Source organism: Herpailurus yagouaroundi, unplaced genomic scaffold (genome assembly GCF_014898765.1).
Source record: "Herpailurus yagouaroundi ecotype Mexico unplaced genomic scaffold, PumYag 197, whole genome shotgun sequence".
Lineage (NCBI taxonomy): Eukaryota > Metazoa > Chordata > Mammalia > Carnivora > Felidae > Herpailurus > Herpailurus yagouaroundi.
In genome coordinates this window covers 1,120,048-1,144,511 of record NW_024412428.1, presented here as the reverse complement: position 1 = coordinate 1,144,511, position 24,464 = coordinate 1,120,048, and the positions used below count along the sequence as shown (strand labels likewise).

The window sequence follows — 24,464 nt, the reverse complement described above, 5'->3', positions numbered from 1 at the left end:
TCATTTTCGTCTTGTTTTTGATGACCGAACAGTTTTGGCAAATACTGGTCAGATATTTTGTAGAATGTCTCGTAATTGTGGTGTGTCTGAGTTTTGGTCATGCTTACACTGGGATTATGTTTTTTGAGGGGAAGACCATGGAAATGAAGCGCTGTTTTCATCACCACATATCAAGGGTACATGCCATTGACATGAATTATCCCCACTGATGTTGACCTGGTCACATGGATGAGACCATTATTTCCTTAGGATTTTCTCTGTGAATAATCATATCTCCAAGCAGGGACATTTCTTCCTTTGCAGTCTTTATGCTTGCTTTTTTTTTTTTGTCTTTCTGTTTGTTTTGTTTTTTGTTTGTTTGTTTTTGCCTTCTTGCATTAACTGGAAAGGCCAGGATAATGTTAAATGCATGTGGTGACAGTGAACACCCTTCCCTTGTTCCTGAGCGTAGAAAGCATTCAGTGTTTCACCACTAAGAAAGTATGAGGCGTATGTTTTTTTTCAGTGCCCATTTTCAGATTGAGGTTCCCTATTATAGCTAGTTTGCTTGGAGTTTTTAACATGAATGGATGTTGAATTTTGTCAGATTCTTTTGTAGTATCCATGCAAATGATCATGTGGCTTTTCTCTTTTATACTGTTAAACCAGGAGTCAGCAAACTTTCTGTAAAGGACCAGATAATAAATATTTTAGGCTTATCATTAAAAACAACTGTAGGCAAGGGGCACCTGGGTGGCTCAGTAGGTTAAGCATCTGACCTCGGCTCTGGTTGTGATCTCGTGGTTTGTGAGTTCAAACTTTAAAAGGACAACAACTGTAAGCAGTATGTAAACAGAAGGGTGTGGCTGTTTTCCAATACATTTGTTGGCAAAAACAAGGCATAGGCTTGATTTGGCCTGCAGGCCATAGTTTCCTGTAGCTAAGATTGTTTGACCAACCTTGAGTCAGGCTTCTGAACCTTCTAGGCCCATCTGTGTACTTTGTAAAATCTAGTTTTAGCAAGAACCTTGCTAAATCAGTTTACCCAGAAACCCACCACCACCACTTACCACCAATGCCCCCAACCCCCTTTGATATCTGATCACCCTCAAAATCTGATGGGGAGTTGAGCCCAGTTATATACTGACACGTGTTCATGTTAGATTTAATCTGGCTTCATTAAACAAGTTGGGAAGGATCCCTTTCTCCTCTGTCTTCTGGGTGATAAAATTATCAACATTTCTTTATATGTTTGACAGAACTCATCAGTGACTCTTCTCAGCCTGGAGCCTTCTACGTAGGAAGGTTTTAGTAACAAAATTAGCCTATCTTTGAATGTAAGCCTATATGTTCCTTAAACGAATAGTTTAATTTTACTTGTTTTTGAACTTTATAAATCTATCATAGTGTATATACCTTGTGTTTTGCTCCTTCTCTTCCTAGAGGGGAAACTGCTTGTTCATAGAACGCTGATTTATATTTCTAGCTTAATTTGTGTGACCAGATATTTTATTAGTTAACTTTTACAGGTAAGTCTTTGAGGAAGAAAGGAAAGGGAAGCAACAGACTATTAGCACGTGAAAATACACTGTCAGTAGTTGGTATATACAGGGTTTTTTTGGTCTTGGTTTTGGTTTTTTGGTTGTTTTTAGGAATGGCTGGCTCTTTGATTTTGAAAAGGAGACAAAAAGCATCAAGCAGTTATTTCTCATTTGAAATGGCTGCTCAGCATCTTTTAAACTCTCTTCTTCCTAAGCATCGGGATTCGCCAGGTTCAAATGGTGTTTTACCAGCTGCCCTCGGTAGGTGGCACAGGCGGAAGGCCAAGACTGTCCATCAGCTACACCCCCAGAGGTCTTGGAGGAGGAAGGGAGCAACGTGACGAATTTTCTTGAGCAGTCTCTGCTGAAAAGTGTAGACTTTGATGTAAAATGTGACACAAAGCAAATGGAGTGTTGTTGTTACGCTCTTAGATAACTTTTGACTTAAAAATGTGTTTGGCCGGGGCGCCTGGGTGGCGCAGTTGGTTAAGCGTCCGACTTCAGCCAGGTCACGATCTCGCGGTCCGTGGGTTCGAGCCCCGCATCGGGCTCTGGGCTGATGGCTCAGAGCCTGGAGCCTGTTTCCGATTCTGTGTCTCCCTCTCTCTCTGCCCCTCCCCCGTTCATGCTCTGTCTCTATCTGTCCCAAAAATAAATAAACGTTGAAAAAAATATTAAAAAAAAAAAAATGTGTTTGGCAGCCCCTGGGTGGCTCCGTCAGTTAAGCATCAGACTCTTGATCGCAGGTCATGATCTCACAGTTAATGAGTTTGAGCCCCACGTTGGGTTCTGTGCTAACAGCACAGAGCCTGCTTGGCATTCTCTCTGTCTCCCTCTCTTTCTGCCTTTCCCCTGCTCTCTCTCTCTCTCTCTCTCTCTCTCTCTCTCAATAAATAAACTAAAAAAAATGTATTGACCTGTGTAGTAAGCAATATGACCTCAGTCAAAGGGAAGTTTGGCCTTTGTCATGGCTCTTGGGATGTAACCTTTAAACACTTAAACTTTCCCAAGTGATAGGAAGGTCTTTGTTATTCATGGAGGTCCCTCAGGTCACATCCAGCCATCCTGGTTGGGGGGCTGGAGGCTGACTTCAGCCGGGTGGGCAATAGTTCCGGTGGGCAATAGTTCGGTCACTCAGGCCAGCATGACAAAGCCTTCATCAAAGCCTGCAGAGCTTCCTTGGCTGGCAGGACTCTGTGCGTATTGTCCCACATCCCTGCTGGGAGGGTGATGCTTCCTGAGGGCCACGGGAGCTTCCTGTTTGGAACTCTCCTGGACCCTGCCCTACGCACCTCTTCCTTTGGCTGGCTCTAATTTGTATCCTTCCCTGTAATAAATGCAACCGTGAGTATAATTGCTTTCAGTGAGTGCTGAGTCTTTTTTGCAAATTAGTGGATGTGAGGGTGGTTTGGGGAACCCTCTGAACTTGGAGAGGTCAGGAGTCCTTGGGCAGAATTTGCTGTCCAGACCAAGCTTGTGGCTTAACCTAGCAGTCTGGCTAACTCCAGTGGTACCACAAGAAGTGACTGGCCTGGCCATCCGTTCCTGCAAGCCATCTTCCTTTTCTCCCTCCCTGTGTTTTACTTCTTCCCTTTCTCTTTGTCATTCCTTTAAATTTCGATACTAATTTCAGTTACCCTGTCAGTAACACCCCTGAGCCTTAGATCACCTGAACAGTGACACTCGTGGGTGGAAAGATCTCTGATTCAGAGAGTCCACAGTGAATGTCTGCACATGGCCATTGCAGTGCCTGAAAAAAACCAAATACGTCTTTAGATATTTATGGTAAAAAAAATTCATTCTGCAAGGAGTCTTAAAAATGGGAGAATCTCATTTGTAAAAATGATACATGTAAAGGAAAAGCCTGTATTTGTTAAGCTGTGGTTTAGTAGGAGACCTCTGTGGATGTGTGATCTCAGAAATTTAAAATATGAGTTTCGCTTATAAAACCCACTCCCAGGGGCACTTGGATGGCTCAGTTGGTTGGGCATCCGAGTCTTGACTTCAGGTCAGGTCATGATCTCACAGTTCTTAGATGTGGGTCTGAGCCCCACATCAGGCTCCACGCTGAATGTGGGAGCCTGCTTGGGATTTCTCTCTCTGTCTCTCTCTGGCCCTCCTCTGCTTGCTCTCTCTCTAAAATTAAAAAAAAAAAAAAATTTTTTTTTAATTAATGAAAAACAAACAAAAACCTCACCTCCGGTTTGGATCCTTGCTGTGAGATAAAAAATTTCTAAATTGCTATTTTTGTAAGTTTATTTATTTATTTTGAGAGAGAGAGAGAGAATGTCCTGTGCAAATGGGGGAGAGGCAGACAGAGGGAGAGACGGAGAACCCCAAGCAAGCTCCGCACTGTCAGCTCACAGAGGCTCACAGAGGCTCACAGAGCCTGACGATGCAAGGCTCCGGGCCCACAAACCGTAAGCCTGACGATGCAGGGCTCCAGGCCCACAAACCGTAAGATCATGACCTGAGCCAAAATCAAGAGTCAGAGGCTTCAATGACTAAACCACCCAGGTGTCCCTCTAAATCGCTATTTGATGGGAAGGGGAAAAAAATACCCGCACAACATCTTTGTTCATTTATTTGCCGGTTACAGACGATTCGTGAAATGAGTGACTCTGAGGATGATGATGTCCCCCGGCTATCTTCCCACGCCTTAGCAGCCCTCCAGGAATTTTATTCTGAGCAGAAGCAACAAAGCGACCCAGGCGGGGATGATAAATATAATATTGGAATAATAGAAGAGAACTGGGTAAGTGCATTCCACATGTCTCAGGAAATGTGGATGAACTGCTTGCTGATTCTGCACCTGTCCATCCGGTCCGGTGTTTGTCTGCGTCCTGCCTCACACCCTCGTCTGCCTCACCTGCCCCTCAGGAGCTGATGTCCTGTGTGCGCTGCTAAGACAGAAAGCAGTCCCCAAACATTGAAGACTGTTTAATTTTTTTTTTTTTTAATGTTTATTTTTGACAGAGAGAGAGAGACAGAGCATGAATGGGGGAGGGGCAGAGAGAGAGAGGGAGACACAGACTCCGAAGCAGGCTCCAGGCTCTGAGCTGTCAGCACAGAGCCCGACGCGGGGCTCGAACTCCCGGACCGTGAGATCATGACCTGAGCCGAAGTCGGACGCTAAACTGACTGAGCCACCCAGGCGCCCCCATTTAAGACTGTTTAAATGCGGATTTTCCTGGTTCTGACGGTCAGGCTGGTTGGTGGTCAGACAAGGGGACTTTTCAGACAGGGGGACAACATATCACTTGTGACCAACACAAACTTGTGCTTCCTTCTGTGCACAGACACTTGCGGTTGGTTCTTCTGGTGCCCATTATCCTTGTGGAGGGGGTAAAATATAATACTGCGGTAAATGGGGTAACTAATTTAAACGTGCAATGAAAAAAGATGAAAGGGAGTTCTGAAAAAGGTAATAATAGGTTCTGGTGCATAGTATGTATTTAAATTATATTTTTATGGTATAAGTAAAAATGGGAATTAAAAATGGGAATTAATTAAATGAGTGGAGGGAAACTAACCTAAGCTAGAACCTAGAAGTGTAAGCTTTTGAAGGAGACCGTTTGAAGGAGATACACGAAGCTTGGGCTTTTTGTCTGTGCCTGCCCCTCAGTAGTGGGTTTGTCTCTGTCCATCACTTCCCACCTAGAAGGAATCTCTCACACTCTTTTTTTTTTTTTTTTTTAACATCCTTTTACGTTTTGTGTCGAGTTTGGATCGCTTAAGTTGTATTAAATTCTCCTATTTACCATCTGTTTGAAACTGACTCAATAAAAATGTTTCTTTACATTTACACTAAATTTTCCACCTACACAAAAGCCTCTTTCTAACAATTCCCCTTCTTTACATGCTTTTGCCTTGTAGCTTGATGCTTTCGTAGGTGGTGAGTATCAGAAACCTGAAGGACCGCATTATTCTTTCTCCCTCTCCCTCTGCTTAATGTTTTAAGTATTATGTGCTTTTTTTTCGGATTCTAAAAGTAATCCATGGTTGTTGTAGAAAAATGTAAAAACATGAACACAAAAATAAGTTATTCCTAATCCCACTACTTAGAATTAAGTATTTTTATAATTTTGATACTTTGTTTTGTCTTGTTTTGTTTTGTGTATAAAATTGAGGAAATCTCATAGGAAGCAAAAAGAGAAAGAGAGAATGATGCAAGTGCTGGAAAGAAAACATTTTGTACAACTAGAGGATGAATCCAGGAGGCTCAGTATTTAACTAATTGGATGGAATTCTAGAAAACTAGAACAGAAAATAAAGGGGAGAGGAAATCTTCAAAGGGGAACATTAGAAAACTTCCCAGACCTGAAGATTCTCACGAAGATGCATGGTTACAGGACTCTGAAAATTCTGTATGCAGGTGACAAGATCTTAGAACCTTCCAGAGGAAAAGCAGGTCACCTACAAAGTCTCAGGATGAGTCACACCACACTTCTCAGTAGCTTTGTTAGAAACTAGAAAAAAGTGGGGCAGTGTCTTCGGTATTGGGAGTAGAATTTAGTTCAGCCCAGATTTCAGCTTACTCAAATGTGAAGGATAAAATAAAAACATGTTAGATACAGAAAATCTCATGGTATTGGCCTCTGGGACACTGCTTCTCTGAAGCTGCCAGAGTATGTTGGAAGATTTAGAGGTCGGCTCAGAGAAACAAGCAAATGATACATTTATTAAGTCTAGGAAGAATAAAAGGTTCCATCCTAGAAGGAAATGTGTCATTTGGCCCCACAATGAACACTGGCAATGATTTTAACCGGAAACAGGTTACAACCATATGGGGAGCATGAGGGACAGAGAAGAGTGTGCATGACAGAGCAATATCCTCATCTGTCATAATATAATACATTGTATAAAGTGGAAAAATCAAGAGATAGCATTTAGGGGTGCCTCGCTGGCTCAGTTGGGAAAGTGTGCAACTCTCAGTCTTGGGGTCGTGAGTTCATGCCCCACATTGGGCGTAGAGATCACTCAAAAAATAAACTTTTAAAAAGAGCATTTAAAGCATAATATTTGGAAATATGGAGACAGATGATCAAAGGAAGAGTTGAAAGGTGCTTCTGAGGAGTGGAACTCACTGGTGGGGAGACGTGGGGCAGGGACTGTTGTTTTTCTTTGTAAGCCTAGTAGTGCATTTGACTTTGAAAGCCATGTTTATGCAACACATTGATTAAAAGGAAGATTTTTATTTTTTGGAAGGGTATGAGGAGAGCCAAAACATACAACTGTGCCCTGACAAGGCTGGAGTGAGGGAGAAGGGCAGCTTGGTAGCCAACTGTCGAAAACTCTACCCAGATCAAGTGAAGTAGAACACCACCACCCCCCACCCCCACACCATGTACACATGTGTCCTGGGGCTTTCCTCCAGCTTCCTAAGCAAAGAGGGCCGGGGCTTGGCATTTTCCTGCAGCTGAGAATGTTTAGACGTGAATTCATATTCACATATATCCAAATGAATATGTACATTCTGTCTTCAGAAACATGTATCTGCCTTGGTGTTTTCTAGGTAAACAGTCACACAATGTGCAAATGTTAGCAGTTTTACTTCTTTTTTGACTGTCACTCGCTTATTTCCTCTCTTGCATTAATGCAATGGCTGGATCTTGCAGTAGAATGTTGAATGAGAATATTGAAAGCAGACATTCTTGCCTTCTTTCTTATCTTATGGGGAAAAAATAGATCTTTCATTTTTGTAAGGCTGTTGGTTTTTTCTCGATGCCTTGTATCAGTTTAAAGAAGTTCCTTACTATTCCTGCTTTTCTAAGAGGTTTTTTTTTTTAATCATGAAGTGGTGTTGAACTTTGTTAAATGTTTTTTTTTTGCACTTGTTGAAATGATCATATGTTTTGGAAATGTTTTTAAAGCTGGATTTAAGAGCCATCAGCGGACACTGGCCGCACACACTTGCCTCCTCCCACCACTGGCTCCTGGCACGGCCATTCCAGAGGGAGGCCTGCTGGAGAAATGGGCCTATTCCATTGCAGGAGAATCCACTTTTCCCCTTTAAAATTTAATTTAGAAACGTGAGTGGATGATTAAGGATCACTAAAAAGTTGAAAGAAAATCGGTAACCAGCGTGAAGAGAAGGAGCAAGATGACAGCTTACCCCTAAGGGAAAAGACAAGTAACTCGGGAAGTCCTCATAAGGTAAAGAGAGGAGGCGGTGGAAAAGGACCACGGACTGAGTTTCGCTCCTCTCATCCCTGTGGTGGTACTTCACACGTTCTTCCATCCTCTATTTGTGGTTCTGCTAGCGGGTAGTTGATCCTAGAGGCTTAATCAGACTCAGGTTCAGTTTTTGGGGGCAAGAGTCACACAAAGGCGGGAGTATGTTCTTCCACCAGCAGAAACGTTGACCGTTGTCTCCTTCTGTGGTGTCAGCAGCCGCTGGTGCTCAATGCCTAGATTCCAGTAATTAGGGCCTTCTGTTACTTTAAAATAATTCCAAAGGATAGTTAGTTTTAAAAAGAAAAAAACACTTGAAATGTATGCACAGTGGAGTGGTAGACGTACATTAAAAGGATGGAATGTATGGCAGTTGTCAACTGATTTCAGGTCATTGCTCTGTTACAGCAGTTGAGCCAGTTTTGGTACAGCCAGGAGACCGCTTTGCGACTTGCCAAGGAAGCCATTGCAGCCGCGGGAGAATGTGGCAGGTAAAGTCCGGATTTTGTTTCTCTTTTGTCTTATCTGAATTGATACTGAATACGTCCTTCCAAAATGAGCAATGGTTTATAAGAAGTGGGAGCCGTAGCTGTAGTCCATGGTTTGCAGGACATGATAAATTGAGAACTGCTCCAGTGCTGAAAACTCAGTTCCTAAACAGGAATACAGAAATCCGTTCATTGTAAGATGTCCTACCTCTTCTTTATTTTAACATTTTCTAATCTGTTTCTTACCTTTATACTCCTAAAGTTTGTTTTCCTTTTAAAAAGAAAAAAAATTGTTTTTTTAATGTTTATTTATTTTTGAGAGAGTGAGCGAGAGCATGCGCTCACGCGAGCTGGGGAGGGGCAGGAAGAGAGAGGGAGACAGAGGATCCAAATCAGGCTCCACGCTGTCAGCGCGCAGAGCCCGATGACATGGGGCTCGGACTCACCAACTGTAAGATCATGACCTGAGCTGCAGTCGGTCACTTACCCAACTGAGCCACCCCGGTACCCCTAAAAGAAAAAAAATCTTAATGTTTGACTTCTGAAGTTTTAAAAATACAGGTTTTCTTTTTTGTCACTTCAGTTTTTATCAAAATTTTCACATGCATATAATTAACGTCAAATGGTCCTACCAGGCTTGTTCAGAAACCATATCCATGTTGCTCATTTGCCCCTTGTGCACTCCCCTCCCCTTTCCTGCTCCCTTTCAGGGACGCTTTTGGCATTTACAACCATATTTCTAAATATATGTTTATACTGGCACTTCTTGACCTGTCTGTCGCTTGTAGACGTTATTTCTTTGTCGTAGACTCTAAGCCTAAAGTACTCTCTTGTCCAGCGAGAGAGCGGATGCAGGATTAAAAGCGAGAGATGACTGGGGCGCCTGGGTGGCGCAGTCGGTTAAGCGTCCGACTTCAGCCAGGTCACGATCTCGCGGTCCGTGAGTTCGAGCCCCGCGTCGGGCTCTGGGCTGATGGCTCGGAGCCTGGAGCCTGTTTCCGATTCTGTGTCTCCCTCTCTCTCTGCCCCTCCCCCGTTCATGCTCTGTCTCTCTCTGTCCCAAAAATAAATAAACGTTGGAAAAAAAAAAAAAAAAGCGAGAGATGACTATTGTCCGGGAAAGGACAAGAGCCCTGAATAAGGGTCCTCGCTCCGTTTTTATTAGGATCAGAAGGCTTACAAACATGGTGGTGGACGTGCTCAGAGACAATGAATCTGTGAACATTAACTCATGGACGCGAGGGAAAGGGGGTCTTGAAGATATTCGGGTTTAGGGGTTTGGGTTAATACAAAACAAAATCCTGGGGGCCGGCCAGCGGAAGGTTGTTTACAGCGGACATGAGGCCCCACCTCTGTTTATTTCAGCTAGCCTAGGGGCTGAGACAGGTAGAGCAAGTAACCTCAGGGTTAACAAGGCACCTTTCTTTTGTGAATCAGCTCCTCACCTGCAGCCTGCAGCCTAGCGGTCTAGAGCCCTATTTACCTGTTTACCTAACTTGGTCCTTCCTTCCTGTGAAAGCAGCTTTCTGCTGTAGTACTAAATTGGGGGGCACTTTCGCCCTGAATACCTAATCTTGCTTACCTCATATACCTTGGTATTGGGGGCCTTTGCCCCCCTCTCTGTTCTGGGGGCCTTTGCCCCCCCTCACTTTATTCTGGGGGCCTTAGCCCCTCTTCTCTATCCTTATTCACCTAATCTTGTTTACCCAAACTTGGGTGTGAACATCCTACGGCTTTGTAATTCTCTATGCCTTGTTAACGCATTGGTGCAAGCCCAGGGAAATTTCTAAGCTTACTCCCCACATTTCTTGACTTCTCACTATGGAGCGTGAGGATTTAGCTCTCTCTCATACTCCACAACTGCCACAAGTAGGCATGCTTTTTGTTCACACTCCTAATAGATTTATCCTCATCTTGGTTAGAACAGGGTTTATATTATGTCAGCATAAATGTTCTTCACAGTTGAACCTTATTCTTTTCCTTTTCTGTATAATTTTTCATTTTTCTGAAGAAAATAATTCTATTTTGTATGTATTTCTGTGTCCGTATCATAAATTAACTTTAAGACGCTCCACGAATCTCCTATCAGTAAATTCAGATGTGTTCCAACTCTGTGAAGGAAGTTACTCCCAAGGCTTTGCAAGCTGCTCTTATCTGGACTCGTTGATGTCTGGCTTTGCTACAGGTCTTACTTACCTTGGTGTTCCCATCATGCGTCAGAGCCTTTTGCCTCTCTCTTGTTCTGGGTTCCTGTTTCCTGTACCCTAGTTCTTAGTTTACAGCCTTACTTTGGTTGGTACATCCTTCAATAGCTTCCACAGAAAAGGTACATGGGAGGGAAGTGGTTAAACCTTTCGTGTCTACAAATACTTTTATTCTATCCTTCCCCTTGGTTGTGATAGTTTTGTTGGGTATCTCTTCCAGGTTTTGAGGGCATTGCTTCATTGCCTCCAGGTTCCCATAGGTGCTGTTGAGAAACCAACACCATTCTGATTTCTTACAGGAAAACCTGTGTTTTCCCATCCCTGCCCACTACAAGCTTAGGGTTTTCTCTTAATCCCAGGATTCATTGGGTCTTGCTGTGGTGCTCTCATCTGTACTGCTTGGAGAACCTTTCATTCTTTTAACTCAGGTCCTTCAGTTTGGGGAAAGTTTTCTGTCACAGTCGCAGAGGGGCAGACACCTAGAGACTTGGGGTAGGGAAGAGAATCCCGGGAACGAGCTTCTTAAAGAGACCTTTCAATGAACCCTCCTATTTCTAGCCCCACCTTCACCCCCACTTCTTGAGTGACCTGGTCCTGCAGCTTCCGGAGCCTCTGAGGGCCCTTGGACGTAAACCAGGTTGCTTCTCAGCTTACCTATGACACCTAGTTTGGGATTTGGCTTTTTTGGGTCCACTGTGCCAAATACCAGCTATCCCTTTGCTTTTCTGCTTTTTTTTTTTTTTAAGTTTATTTCTTTATTTTGAGAGGGAGAGCGAGCAGGGGAGGGGCAGAGAGAGAGAATCCGACAGACTCGGCAGTGGCAGCCCAGAGCACAGCGCAGGGCTCGAACTCAGGAGCCACGAGATCACGACGGCAGCCGAAGTCTGACGCTTAACCTACTGAGTCACCTGCTTTTCTGCCTCTCTTAAGGGGTTTTTGTTTTGCTGGCTGGTTGGTTTGTGTGGGGTTTTGGTTTTTGTTTGTTTGTTTTGGTCTCCTCTCGAATTCTCTTTGCTGTTGGCGGTTTATGCTTAAACAACAAAACAAAAGAATTTTACTCATGTTTTATTTAGTAGGTTTTCATGAGGGAGCAAATGTAAATGAATGTGCGATGTCTGCATCTTCAACTGGAAGTCCTAAATTTTGGGGGTTTTTTTGTTTCTGCTGCTCTCTTTCTTTTAACATTGTATATAGATGCTTATTGGGTTCTTCTTAATGACAGTATTTACACATATTTTCTTTTTTTCCATTAATAAAGGGCTTTGGAAGAAATTTATTTTTTTCTGAAAAGCATCTTCAGTATTTTTTCGAGCTCTGTCGTAATATTCAAAATGAATAGTAATAGTAGCATTTATTGAGCCCTTACTGTGCGCCCTCTCCACTGTTTGCGTGCTCTCGGGGGACGTCCCACTTAAGCCTCCATCATACTCCCCATCGTAAAGAGAGACTCCAGGGCTCCGGTCGCATCCCCTGCGGAAGGTGACCTGTTGCTGCATGATAAAGGTCACTGCCTCCCCCAAGGTCATCGCCATCCCGCTCTCAGTCCCTGTTGCACCTCAGACCACTTTCCTTTTGCCCCAAGTACGTGCTTTGGAATTGCGTGCAGGTCTGTGGTGACAGACTCTCGGACTTTGTTTGTCTGAAACTATCTGTAGTTCACCCTCTTTCTCAGAAGATATTTGCCTGGGTCGTGGCCTGTTATCTTTGAGCACAGTGAGGACATCGTCCCACGTCCTCTGCCTATCTCCTCACCAGAGCTCTGGCAGCACCTGGACTGGGGGCCCCGCTGGCCCTTGTGTCCCTGGGCTGGGACACGCGTGTTTCCCATAGAAGCGTGTGTATCATCGCCAGAGTGTATCACACGCTTCAGTGCCCTGGGGCTGAGAAGCCTTTTTAGCCAGGCACGGGGACCCACCCGGTCCGTGGAACATGGTTTCTGTTCAGAGATGCATCTGCTAGTTTTAAAGTAGCTTGTCCGTACTGCGATTGAATTTTAAGGTATCTTTGCAGAAAACTGGAGCTCTTGAGGCATCATTTGGGATTTTTCTTCCTAGATTATGAATATTACAAAGTAACATCAGGGGCTCCTGGGCGGCTCAGTTGGTTGAACATCTGACTTCGGCTCAGGTCATGATCTCGCAGTTCATGAGTTTGAGCCCCACATCGGGCTCTGTGCTGTCAGTGTGGAACCTGCTTTGGATCCTCTGTCCCCCTCTCTCTCTGCACTTGCCCTGCTCACTTTCTCTCTCTCTCTCTCAAAAATGAATACTTAAAAAAAATAAAATTTTTTAAAAAAGTAACTTCAAAAGAATTAATTTGAGACTAAAAGTATTTGAAATAAATGTTGAAATGAGGACCAACATGAAAATAATAAGCAAATTTAAGCCTTGGGCTTTCTAACTTTCTTGCTAATGTGTTCCTAATGTTTTACATTTTTTACTAGAAAAGCACATTTATTTATCCTTTCATACCTTATGAGTTGCAGGATTTTTAAACACCGTATTCCTTAAAAGCGAAACAGTATAGTTTTCTCTTGAAATTTACTGCCTTTACATTAGCTTGCACTGTGATTCCCTTTGAAGAGCTGAACACAGGACCTATTTTTTTTAGTGAAGCCGTTGTTATTTAATACCAGTAGCTCTCCATTAAAGATCTTCCATGAATTTGTTCCTTTTGTTTTCTAGAATAGCCTGTGTGAGTGCCCCCAGTGTTTACCAGAAACTGAGAGAGCTACACAGAGAAGACTTTTCTATATACATCTTTGAATATGACAAAAGATTTGCTATATACGGAGAGGAGTTTATCTTCTATGATTACAATAATCCGTTGGATTTACCTGAAAAAATTGCTGCACACAGTTTTGACATCGTAATAGCAGATCCCCCCTATCTCTCCGAGGAATGTCTCCGGAAAACGTCAGAAACCATCAAGTATCTGACTCAGGGCAAGATTCTGCTGTGCACAGGTAGGTGCCGGATTGCAGGACTCACGAATGTTGACCAGGAGATATTCCAGTCTTAGGTTCCAGGAGCTGGAAGCGATCTTAGAACTCAAATCCTGAATCCACCACTCACTGTGTGACCTCAAGCAAGTTACATAACCAGTCTCTCTGTGCCAGGTTTCCTTATCTGTAAACCGGGACTGGTAACACTACCCTCCTTTCAGCATTATTGGAATTAAGTGACATGATACACACAGGGTGTGGTCTGGCACATGGTGAGTGTGCTCTGAGTGTTATTTTTACTCGCCCTCATCAGGAATAGTAGCAGTGTTTGATCCAGCCTTACATGTGATGAGAGAAATGTGGAATCGATAACGTTAAGCTGAATTGCCCAAGGTTACAGAGCTAGACAGTAGATTAAATTGATCTCACCAGCAGAAGAGTTTTCTTACTAGGGAGAGTGGCGTTCTTTCTTAAGGTGGACGTGCGGAGCGTTGGCGGAGAACTACAACGTTACCTCGTGGTCTGTCTCCTTGGGGCGGCCGGCGTCCAGGGCCCCTCAGGCTGGGCCGAGCCGGGAGCAGAGCTGCAGGGGGTCTCTTGTCCCTGAAGCTGGAGAGTTGTCACGAAGGTGACTCTGGCTGTCACAAGTAATATTTACCTAAGGGTTATCAATTCAACGGTTGTTTGCTAGCCCTCTGTGCCAGCTGCCAGGCGGGGGCCCCGGCTTCGTGGAGCCTACCTTTTAGTTTTAGAAGATAGGCTAAAAAACGTAACCGAACAGATGGGAGAGGTGATGACCAATTCTGAGAATGTAGTGAAAGAATCAGAAGGGCCCGGCAGGCACTGAGAACCATGAGGGGTGTCCTTCAGGCCGGGCAGGCAGGGGTTCTTGGAGGAGTAGCACTCCAGGGGAGACCTCGAGGGGTGGCCCCCAGGGCCTGTGGCCCCCTGGTTCTTAGAGGGATGCGGGGAGCCCTGCCCCATCGCGTGTGCAGGTAGCACGGCTGGAGTGGGGGCAGGGGGCGAGAGGGTCCCTTACAGGTGACAGCTGCCGTTGTTGGGACTTTCATTGAAAGCTGTCGGCCCCCAACTGATGGGACCCAGTTTGCCTCAAGAAGTGCACTTTCACTCTGCGCCGGAAAGGATTTAGGGCACAGGTGGAAGCAGGCCCTATGAGGGCGTGTCCAGCTGAGACAGGCGTGGACAAGGTGTGGCAGTAAAAAGGCGGGCGGGGGTGGGGCGAGGTGAAGGCAGAAGAGCCCGCTATGCTCGGATGTGGAGGGAAGGGGAGAATCTGGGGCGAACCCTGGGTCTCCTGCCTGTGTGAGCTGCAGAAGCACTTTCTGCAGCGGGGTGTCTCGGGAGAGGTGCTCAGAGACACCCAGGGGCTGTGTCCACAGCGGTGGCCGTGGGCCAGGCCGTGGGTGGGACGTGGGGACCAGTCAGCCAGAAGCTGGTGTGAATGAGTGCCGATGAGTTTGCAAGATTAGATGTGAATGAGAGTGGGGTTCTTGACTCAAAGTTGGAAAACACTAGTTCCTAGTAATTATTTTTACTCTCCTTATGTTACTTTGTGGAATGTGCCTTTATTTCTAAATTTCTAAGTGTCTCAGTTTTGTAGAGGTAGGAAAACTATTTTTTAAATTAAAAAGGAGGGGCGCCTGGGTGGCTCCGTCGGTTAAGCGACCAACTCTTGATTTCGGCTCAGGTCATGATCTCATGGTCGTGGGATCGAGCCCGGAGTCAGGCTCCGTGCCGAGCTGAGTGTGGAGACTGGGATTCTCTCTTTCCATCTCTCTCTGCCCCTCCCCCACTGGTGCATGCACACGCTCTGTCTCAAAAGAAACTTAAAAAACTTAAAGCAAAAAAAAATGTTAATTAAAAAGGAAAAAAGTAGGTAATTTGCAAATTTGTTGAAGAAAGTGAAAAGGGATATAAAGAATTGACCTTCCCCCATATTTATTGAGTGATATGATCATCTCATTACCTCGCGTATTCTAGTCTAGAACCCCTCACCACTCGTGGTGGCACAGTGGTTGGTATTTCAGGCTTCGAGTTCACTGGGTCTGTTCCCTTCAGGTGCCGTCATGGAAGAAGAGGCAGCGAAACTTCTTGGCGTGAAGATGTGCAAATTTATTCCAAAACACACCCGGACCTTGGGAAATGAGTTTCGCTGTTATGTGAATTATGATTCTGGACTAGACCGTGAAATCTCAGTGTAGATAGTAACATAACACAGTAAAGGATCCTATGTGACGTTTCTCTCTCACTATTTCCTTGGTAGATTGAAAAGCTATAACCTCCTCCTGTCCCCTAGAATGGGGCTGGCTCTGGCCTGATTTCCAAAATAAAGAATACAGCATCTCATCATGACTTCCTTGTTGCCAGGGCTCGGGATGCCTTTGCCAACTTGAGTCTGTGGATTTGTCCTGGGAAGAAATCTTAGAACCTGTCTAAAATCCGCTCTCCTCACCTAAGTACAGGTTAAAGCCAAAGTACAGACAGCTTAGTGGCTTGGCCAAGGCCTGGATTAGGACCCAGGCCTCTGCCTCAGGCCATCTGCCCCCCTTAACAGGCCCATTCTGGCTCTACCCAATGGGCTGCTGATTCTTCTCGGCAGCTTTCCTGGGGCATCGCAGGACTTGTGAAGGGGACCGTCATCTGATCTGCCCCTGAAGGAGATACCACTTACCTCCGTGAAAGGAGGTGATAATTCTTGGAAGGAGTATTAATTCATAATCCTCGGAACTAGAGCCTTCTGGATTTTTCCTTCTTGTCCCTATTTATGGAGGGATGACAGGAGCACAGCCCGGGTGCCGCACGCTCAGCACCCCCCCCTCCCCCGCACCCTCAGCTAAAGCCACGTCAGCTGCTCCGAGCTGCCTGAGAAAGTGCCATCAGCAAACCAAACACTACAGCAAAAAGGAGGTGAGAAGTCTGCTGGCCTCTGTTGTGCTGCAGAAACTGTTCATCACGCATCCGCATCACAGAACATGCCTCTTCAGCTACCCAAAGGAATGATTTGCTGATGCCTGCAATTGGATGGATTTCAAGGGCCTTGTGCTGCGTGAAGAAATCCAGTCCCCAGAGGTTACCTCCTGTGTTTCCATTTATGTAACAACATTCTTGAATGGAGAGCAGATTGGTGGTCGGCAGAGGTTACGATGGGGGTAGGGGGTGGGTGTGGCCATAAAAGGGAGACCTTCATGGAACTGGTCTGCATCTTGACTGTGCAGCGGTGAAACAAAACTCCGCAGACGGTGTCACGCAGAACACACGTGCACACGCACGCGTACCACTGGTGAGCTCTGAGTCAGGTGTGTGGGCGGTACGGATGCCCATTCCCTGGCTGTGGTCCTGCGCTTATGTAAGATGTTACCACTGCGGAGAACTGGGGAAAGGACACACAAGACCTCTCTGTAGTAATTCTGCAATTTCCTGTGAAGTCAGAATCATTTGCAAATAAAAACTTAAAAAATAACCCCTCTGGGAAAGGAATAACACTTCCCACCTCACGTGACTCGCTTTGCTATCGAAACGTGAAAGGCAGCAAAATGTGTCGCTGGCCGGCAGAGCTTTATGTTCTCTCTGACCTGGTTTCTGGCAGTTTCCCCACCGAAGCGCGCTGGCCCCAGGTCCTCGGTGGGGCGGTGGACCCGCAGTGCACGTGGAGGGGGAGCGGGAAATGTTGGCTCTTGAAAATCGGCGAAGGGGGGATGGCCGCTCCCCACAGGAAACCCTGCCTGTCCCAGAGAGCCTCGTGTGTGTGCCCAGGAAACGCACAGCGGCCTGGGGGGGGGGAGGCGCTTGCCTCCGCCTGTTAACTTTTCAGTCCTCTATTGTTCTACTTTGGGATAAGTTTTCATTTACTTAAAAAAAATCACTTGGTATTTTTATGAGACATTTATATTTTTATCGGTGTATCGGCACCTGGCACATGTGAAGGGTTCAATACATGTTCTTTAGAAAATAACCCCCACCTTATTATTTCCTCATGAGTCAGTTTAGTAAAAATTACCTAGGCCACCGACAAATAAATGTTAGTAACAAATCATGTATACAAACGTAATGTGTAACTTAGGAATTGGGGGCACACAGCAGCCTAGAAATACAGAATTTTAGCTTTCCTAGAAGTCTAGCCTTTAGATGACGAAGAGAAACCTTATTCTTTCACAGAGGGTGGGGGAGGGAAGGGACAAGGCTCAGCGCATTAAGCCTTCAATCACGTTGAATAACAGGCGGCCAACGCGTGTTTTATTGCTGCCGACCCCTTGCAGGATTTCAATTTTAGGAAACCTGTGTTCACACGTGGCCGCTTCTGGATTTCATCAGAGGCCGGCGTCTCTACCTCTGGAGTCTTGGGAAACACGAGGCGGGGCTGCCGTGCCCCTGGCCTCTGGCTGGCACACACGGGGCACAGGAGCAGTGGGGTGGGAGGAAGGGGTGCCCATGCTGCCCGGAGGCCTGGAAGTAAGCTTCCTGAATTCTTGGGAGCACCCTCGCCTCTCACACCCGACCAAAGCACTTCAAAAGCTGAAAAGGACATGTTTGTAAAGTCCTTTGCTAATTCAGAGATTTGCACCGAGCCACGAAGTAACCATAGTAGGAGGGGAAAGAGGGAGGATGATAGTATCCGGTCTGCTGACCGCCGTGAAGTCCGTACAGCTACTCGGCTGCGTGTTTGGGGGCGATGGGAACGCGGACAGCTGGAACGAACGAAACGCCGGAGTCGCTTTTGAAGCCCCGTTTCAGACGGACACTTCATGCTCTTCCCTTTCTCAGAGCAGGAACTGGGGGCCAAGAATGACCCTTCTCTCCCCTTCGCCTTTGCTACAAGACATGCTGTAAACTGAGAAGTTTTTGGGTCATTGGCCCCTGCAAGCCGAGCTGCTGGCATTTGTGATGGGTGTTGATCGCTATTCCCAAATGGTTCGGTTTTTCTAAAACAAGCATACGGCGGAGATACTGTCGGTTGGTTGGAAAAAATCTTCAGGAACCAGCACGGTGTGTCCATTCCAAGGGTGGCCACGGAGCTCTTCAGCGACAGACAGAATCCCTTGACGGAACGTAGTCACCGTGGCACATTTGGAGAGGAGGGAAGAAGCTATGAAAGTCTCACGGGTAGAGCCCGGGACCATGAAGTCCCACATCCACCCAAGGCCCGCTGTGAACTGTGGGGAACAATAATCAGTGTCCTGGAGACCCGCAGGGGGAGGGGGAAGCTGCTCAGCTGAGGCCAGGGAATTTCCCTATTTGATAAAACAGTAATGACCTCTCTCCGCTCCAAGGAAAAGAAGGAAAAAACCCTTTAGTTCTACCAAGAACAAAATTCTGTCCCAATAAACTCTTATTACTCACTGAAATATCTCCCCATCTCCCATCACCCCCCTCTTACTCCAACATATTTTTTTTTTCCAAATTTTTAATTCCCATTAGGTAACATTTCTATCTGGTCGAACATATTCTATCTGGTCGCTGCTGCCTAGTGATAGATTTTGTAAACTTTTATACAGAAAGTCATTTTTTAAAATGTTTATTTTTGAGAGAGACAGAGCATGAGCGAGGGAGGAGCAGAGAGAGAGGGAGACAGGGAATCCGAAGCAGGCTCCAAGGCTCCGAGCTGTCAGCACAGAGCCCGACACGGGGCTTGAACTCATGAAGTGCGAGATCATGACCTGACCTGAAGTCAGACGCCTAACCAACTGAGCCACCCAGGAGCCTCACAAAAAGTCATTTTAATGATACATACTTGCTAAAGCAATAGGCATAACCTGGAGAAAGAACAGCTTGGTATTTTTTTAAAACATGGTCAAATCTTTTTTTTAATGTATTTACTTTGAGAGAGAGTGTGTGTGCATATGCACGTGCATGGGGGAGGGGCAGAGAGAGAGAGAGAGAGAGAGAGAGAATCTCAAGCAGGCTCCACGCTCAGTGCCCAGCCCAATGTAGGGCTCAATCTCACGACCGTTAGATGGTGACCTCAGCCGAAATCAAGAGTCGGATGCTCAACCATCTGAGCCACCCAAGCTCCCCAACCTGATACTTGTTTTTAATGTCACTTGTAAATCATTGAGGCCAATATGTTCTAATACCTCCTGTGTGCCAGGCACCATACCAGGTGCTTTACAAATGGTGTTCCGTCCTCACAGTGACCAAGGAGGCGGCACCACCCATTATCAGTGAGAAAAATGGGGCTTAGATTCACCCGGCAGCACTTCCTGTGAGGAGTGGCCCACAAACACCCAGCTGCTCGGAGAGCCAGTGCCGGTTATATTTTCGCTAGGGGTGGAGACTGCACCTGGCTTACAGGTATCTCCCAGGGGCTCAGTACCTGGAACACGGCAAGTGCTCGAGAAATATTAAGTGTATGAATATTCCATTCAGAGAAAAAATACAAAGAAAGGTTGCTTTCCTGGTTCTATAGAATGGAAAGCTAATTTCTTCCACTGGGAATGTGCTACCTTTTCACAAGCTAAGTTTAGGTAAGCTAATAATACAATAAAATCATGATCTTTTCTCCAAATGTTTATTCTCCTCTGATGTTTGCACTATTTATATTTGAGAGTAACTGGAAAATGTTACCCAGCAGTGGCAGTGACTGAACAATTACCCAAACCAGTGGTTTAAAAAGCACTTTTTAACTTACGAATTTGATGTTGTTGAGCTAGCAATGAAAGTTTGCTCCAAACCTTCCGCTTTCTGGACAAGAACGTACTCCAGATATACTACCACTAGGGATACCTTTTTTTTTCCACATTCACCACCGCTTCAGAGGTGGAACGGAGAAGAAATTCCCAGACGGTCTAGAACTGTCCACAGCTAGCACTTTAAATTTTGAATTTCTGAATTTTTGGAAAATCTGGATTTTGCTCAGCAATGTGTTTTTCAGGTACAACTTCTGTCATTATTTAGCACAAGTTGAAAGTTCTCTCCGTGAACCTTCCCTCCAGATCGAACTAAGGCTGATTCTCGGCAACTAGGAAGCTAAAGCTCCGGGATTCGTGCAGCCCCTGAAGCTTGAGAGTGAAAGACACTTTTTGGTTTGGCTGGGGTGTCACGGAAGAGAAGACAGACGGACTGCAGGAGCAGTTGATCTTTCAAAGACCAAATGAGACTTAATTTAAATCTCAACCACGGAATGAAGATAAAGTGAAGATTGTTAGCTTCCTCTGGAAACCAGCCGAGCCCCAAGAGAAACGCACGCGGCCAACGTACCCTTCATCCACCGTTGCTTTAATGATTTAAAAAGAAATTCTCGCTTTTACAAATAATGGTGTTCAACCTACAGAAGAGACTATGGGTTCAGCTCACGTCGCAGGGTGTGAAAAAGAGGCCCCCAATACTGACTTCTGGGAATCGTAAGTTGGCCGGCTTCTCCCATTCGCTAGTTCCTGAGGCCCTGAAACTGAGACTTGGATTCTTGACACGTGGCAGAGATACCACATTCTACCTGTCGCCTCATCCCTCCACCTCTTACTCGGCCCCACTTGCTTTCAAAGCGAAAACAAATGTTCAGCGGTATGAATCTGCGGCCACATGTATGCTCCTGAACGAACCAAGTGTGACATCCCTGGAACCCCTGGCCTGGGGGCGGCGAGCGGAGCCCGGGGCTTCCCTGTCCTCCGCGCGGCAGCCTGCGAGACCTTCAGCGGAAGCGGGTCACATTTAGCCCCGTCCGCTCTGGTGTGGTCAGCGACTGGGGCCTGGCCGAATCCGGGGACGGCCACCGCGCCAGCCAAAGAGTTTATCCGAAGATTCCAATCGTGCTTCTGAAAAAATCTTGCCAGAGCAAGTGAAAACGAAATGGTTAGAAAATGCACGTGACGTAAAAAGTCCTTAATAGAATTGCTCAAAACCCCTTCTATAAAAATAGCTTTTCCTCCGTTGAAAGCAGTGGAATAAAAAGGGAGGTATGTATCCCACCTTTTTAAAGCAGTTGCCTTCCGGAAGCACCACCTGCCACCTGGCTCCGGAGGGTCACCCCTCCCCCTGGAGGCCCTGACGGTGCGCGGCGCTGCGGGGAAGGCTCGGAGCCCGAGGGGGCCGCCGACGCACGGTTTCCCCTCCCGGCCTCCAGCCACCTTGGGCAGGTCCCGGCCGCACGCCGCCGCCGCCGCCGCCGCCGGCCTGACGTCGCGTCCCGGGTGACTTCCGGCAGCCGGAAGGAAAGCGGGGGTGGGAGGGCGGCCGGCCGGGCCGAGGGCCCGTCCCGCGCAGGCGCGCCCCGGTGTCCCGCTTGCTCGCTGCGTCCTCGCTTTCTCGCCCACGACGCGGCTCCGGGGACGCGGGCCTTGGGCAGCAAGGGCCTCAGGGCCGGCCCGGCTTGTCGCCGGGGCCGAGCAGAAGCCTGGCGCCCTGCTTGTCCATGCTGGAGTTGACGGCGTCGGCCTCCTTCTCCTGCTCGGGGACGCAGGTGCAGCCCACGGGCACGGTGACGTACTCCTCGGTGTACACCCAGCGGCCGCCGGCGCAGGCCGAGGTCCGCCGCAGGATGACGGTGGGCATGTACACCGGGGCGCTCCGGAATCGTAGGTCCTCCTCCCCGAAGAGCCCGGTCAGGCAGCCCCTGCACAGGCAGTAGGCCTCGGGCAGGTACTTGGGGTACCTGGCAGGGTCGTAGGAAATTCTGCAGGGAAGAGGGCGCGGGCTCAGTTCGTGCCCTGGGGCAACGGAACACACGACGCGCGGAGAGAGGGCAGCCTCCGAAAGATTTCGGCCTCGGGACCGGTAAGCCCGGGGACCACTGGTTACTGGGGCAGGAAGAAAGGTGGGGCCGGCAGTTAATGTGGCAGGCGGTTAGCGTGCACGCGAGACCCCGATCTAACAGGTCCACCGCGTGAGTCCGCCCGATGTCAAGCAGTGAAGACAGGGTTTATAGCTACTCTCAGGCCGTTCCTTGACAACGCTCTCAGAGTCTGCGCTAACATACGTAGAAAAGGAAAATGTATATATTCACGCTAATGCCTGAAATTCATCACCAAAGTTACAGCCTGGCAGAGGCAGCAGGCGGCTTGAGAGAGGCCGGGGGGCCGGTGAGCCAGTGGGGTGCTCACTGACAGGTGACCGGTACACCCACCAGAACCTGGAACAGCCTCTGTGTCTCTGGCCACAACTTCCAGCCCTGAGCTTTAGAGCAGTGGTCCCCGAGGCCCCAGATCTGCCTCCCCTCCGGCCACCTGGCTCTGCAGTCCCAGGTGGCCTGCCCACACTGGTCTCCGGGAAGGGGCCGTCTCTGCAAGGAGCAGACACTGGCCACCCGGGCTCTGACAGAGCCATGGGCCTTTGCTCCAGACACCTGTCCAGAAGGTCACAGGGTAGGCCCTGTGTCCGTCTGTCTGTCAGGGTCTGTGTGCCCTCCTCTGTTAAGGGGCCAAAGCCGCACTGGGGCGGGCAGCCTGGCCAGCCCGGAACATTGGGGGAATGAACGCCGGTTTACATGTGATCATTTCCATCCTCCGCCAAGGCTCCCTACTTTCTGGTCGGACGCCAAAAACCAACGTCAACACCTACAAAGCAGCCTGCTGCCACAACGCCAGAGGAGTCTAGGGCTTGGCGGAGTCAGATGGCTCCCTGGGAGGGAAAAAAAAAAAAAAAAAGCACCTTCAGACAGAACTCTACCCGCCCCCCGCCCATCATCCCCTTCAGTGAGCCAAGAGGCCATCTGGCCACTAGTGGGGACCCAGGGCCCCTCCCTAATGTCCCCTCACACAGGCGACTGCTATGACCCCAAATTCTCACTTCCATTAATCTCCCCATCGAAAACACGTACAGTCCTCTTCTGAATGTTTCTTCCTCTTCTGGAGCCGAGTCGTAGGGACCCTAAACTCTCAGAGTCAGAAGCCACGACTTCTAACCTCTCAAGCCACACGTTCGTAGCCCTACAACATGCCGAGCCCAGGAGGCCCCCCAGTGTGCCGTGCCAAAGGGGCCTATGATCTAAGCTTTTAAATCTTAAAGGGGCCTATGATCTTAAGCTTTTGAGGTGTGCCCAAAGGTTTTTACAGACAAGAACTCGAGGTGTATATGGTTTCTCATCCGGGTTTTGTTAACGCGTGCTCTGAGAGCGGAGTGTGGCTGCACAGGGAGGGACAGTGGCCCGAGCTGGCCCTCACCCTGCAGAGTTTGCACAGCTGTACGTCCTTCAGATGGAACCCCCTCTGGACTGGTTCTCCCATAGGTCCTCGCTGCTAATGACTAAAATTCATCCACAAAGTGAAGAAATTTCCGGTTAAGAAGTGTGTTTGGACCATCCAATTAAAGAACGGGGAGTAGGGGGCTTAGGAGAAGTGGGGGCGGGTGAGCGAGTAGTGGGATGTCCAAGAACAGAGCTGAGGGTTTCTTTCGGAAAGGAGCTAAAAGGTGGGCAGACGGACAGTGCTGGCTGTGAGTGGGGGCGTGGGGGGGTGGAAGCCTGAATGGACTTGAAGCACGGGAGTGCTGGGATCGTTAGACCGATTGGCCAAGAGGCTTCTCCATCGAGAAGCTCGTGTCGGTGAGGCAAGTGTTAACTCTCGGTCAGTGGCTGGATGAGGGTGGGTGGCTCCAGATGTGTCAGGAAAGGACATGGGTTTCTTTTTCTGTTTGGATCCAACGTCTTCGGACGTTAGTGGACTGAAGCGTGATTGGGTGGGGAAGAGCCTAGAAGCGGTCATCTTCACACAGCAGCAAGTTTACTCGCCGCCAGCTACGTGCCATTTACACAGTCCGAAGGAACTCGGGGAGCCGTGCATCCCGGAGCGCAGAGCGGTGGGTGAGCTGGACGGCACCCGCTGCACGTAGACAGAAAGGAGGCCAGGGCGCCCAGGAACCAGCAGGGTGCCACAGAGCAGGAGGGTGACCGTTACACCAGAGGACCCAGGCCCACCTGCCACTGGAGCCTGCCAAGAGGGACATCTCCAGGTACACGGCCACTGTTTGAATGTGGAGGATGAGGTCAGAGGAGAAGTCAGCAGTGACTCCAAGGCTCCCCTCTGGGGTGCCCAGAAGAATGGGAGCAGCATCGCGGGGAGCGAGGGGGCCTCAGACACAGGTGTCCCTGCTGGGGGCTTAGCGCTCGGTCACAGACCCCTTCCGCTTCCCTCTCGAACGACCCGGGCAGAGTCAGGGTGAGAGCTGATAAATCTGTTACACGCAA

At 47.8% G+C, this 24,464-nt stretch overlaps 2 protein-coding genes and 1 long non-coding RNA gene across 5 annotated transcripts in view; 1 reads left to right on the top strand and 2 right to left on the bottom strand.

Moving 5' to 3' along the window:
* EEF1AKMT1 (EEF1A lysine methyltransferase 1) overlaps nt 1–21,167 on the top strand; it is a 31,172-nt gene extending 10,005 nt beyond the window's left edge. Inside the window, exons 2-5 of one of the 3 annotated variants that reach the window (XM_040447990.1) lie at nt 4,112–4,275; nt 8,103–8,185; nt 13,071–13,351; nt 20,281–21,167. In XM_040447990.1, the coding sequence (XP_040303924.1) occupies nt 4,132–4,275; nt 8,103–8,185; nt 13,071–13,351; nt 20,281–20,318 (546 nt within the window). In that variant the 5' untranslated portion in view covers nt 4,112–4,131 and the 3' untranslated portion in view covers nt 20,319–21,167. Of the gene's footprint in view, nt 1–4,111; nt 4,276–8,102; nt 8,186–13,070; nt 13,352–15,409; nt 15,704–20,242 lie in introns of those variants that run through there. The other 2 variants (XM_040447989.1, XM_040447991.1) reach the window with 2 other exon arrangements.
* Nucleotides 6,700–14,059, bottom strand: LOC121012719 (uncharacterized). The gene is made up of 2 exons (XR_005782249.1): nt 13,845–14,059; nt 6,700–8,347 (listed from the first exon to the last, which is right to left on the bottom strand). It is a non-coding gene; the product is annotated as an uncharacterized LOC121012719 (long non-coding RNA).
* Nucleotides 20,543–22,126, bottom strand: IL17D (interleukin 17D; the record flags this gene model as incomplete). The annotated part of the gene is made up of 1 exon (XM_040447993.1): nt 20,543–22,126. A coding segment is annotated over one exon (489 nt), but the record flags the coding sequence as incomplete, so codon positions are not given.
* Nucleotides 22,127–24,464: the final 2,338 nt, after the last annotated feature.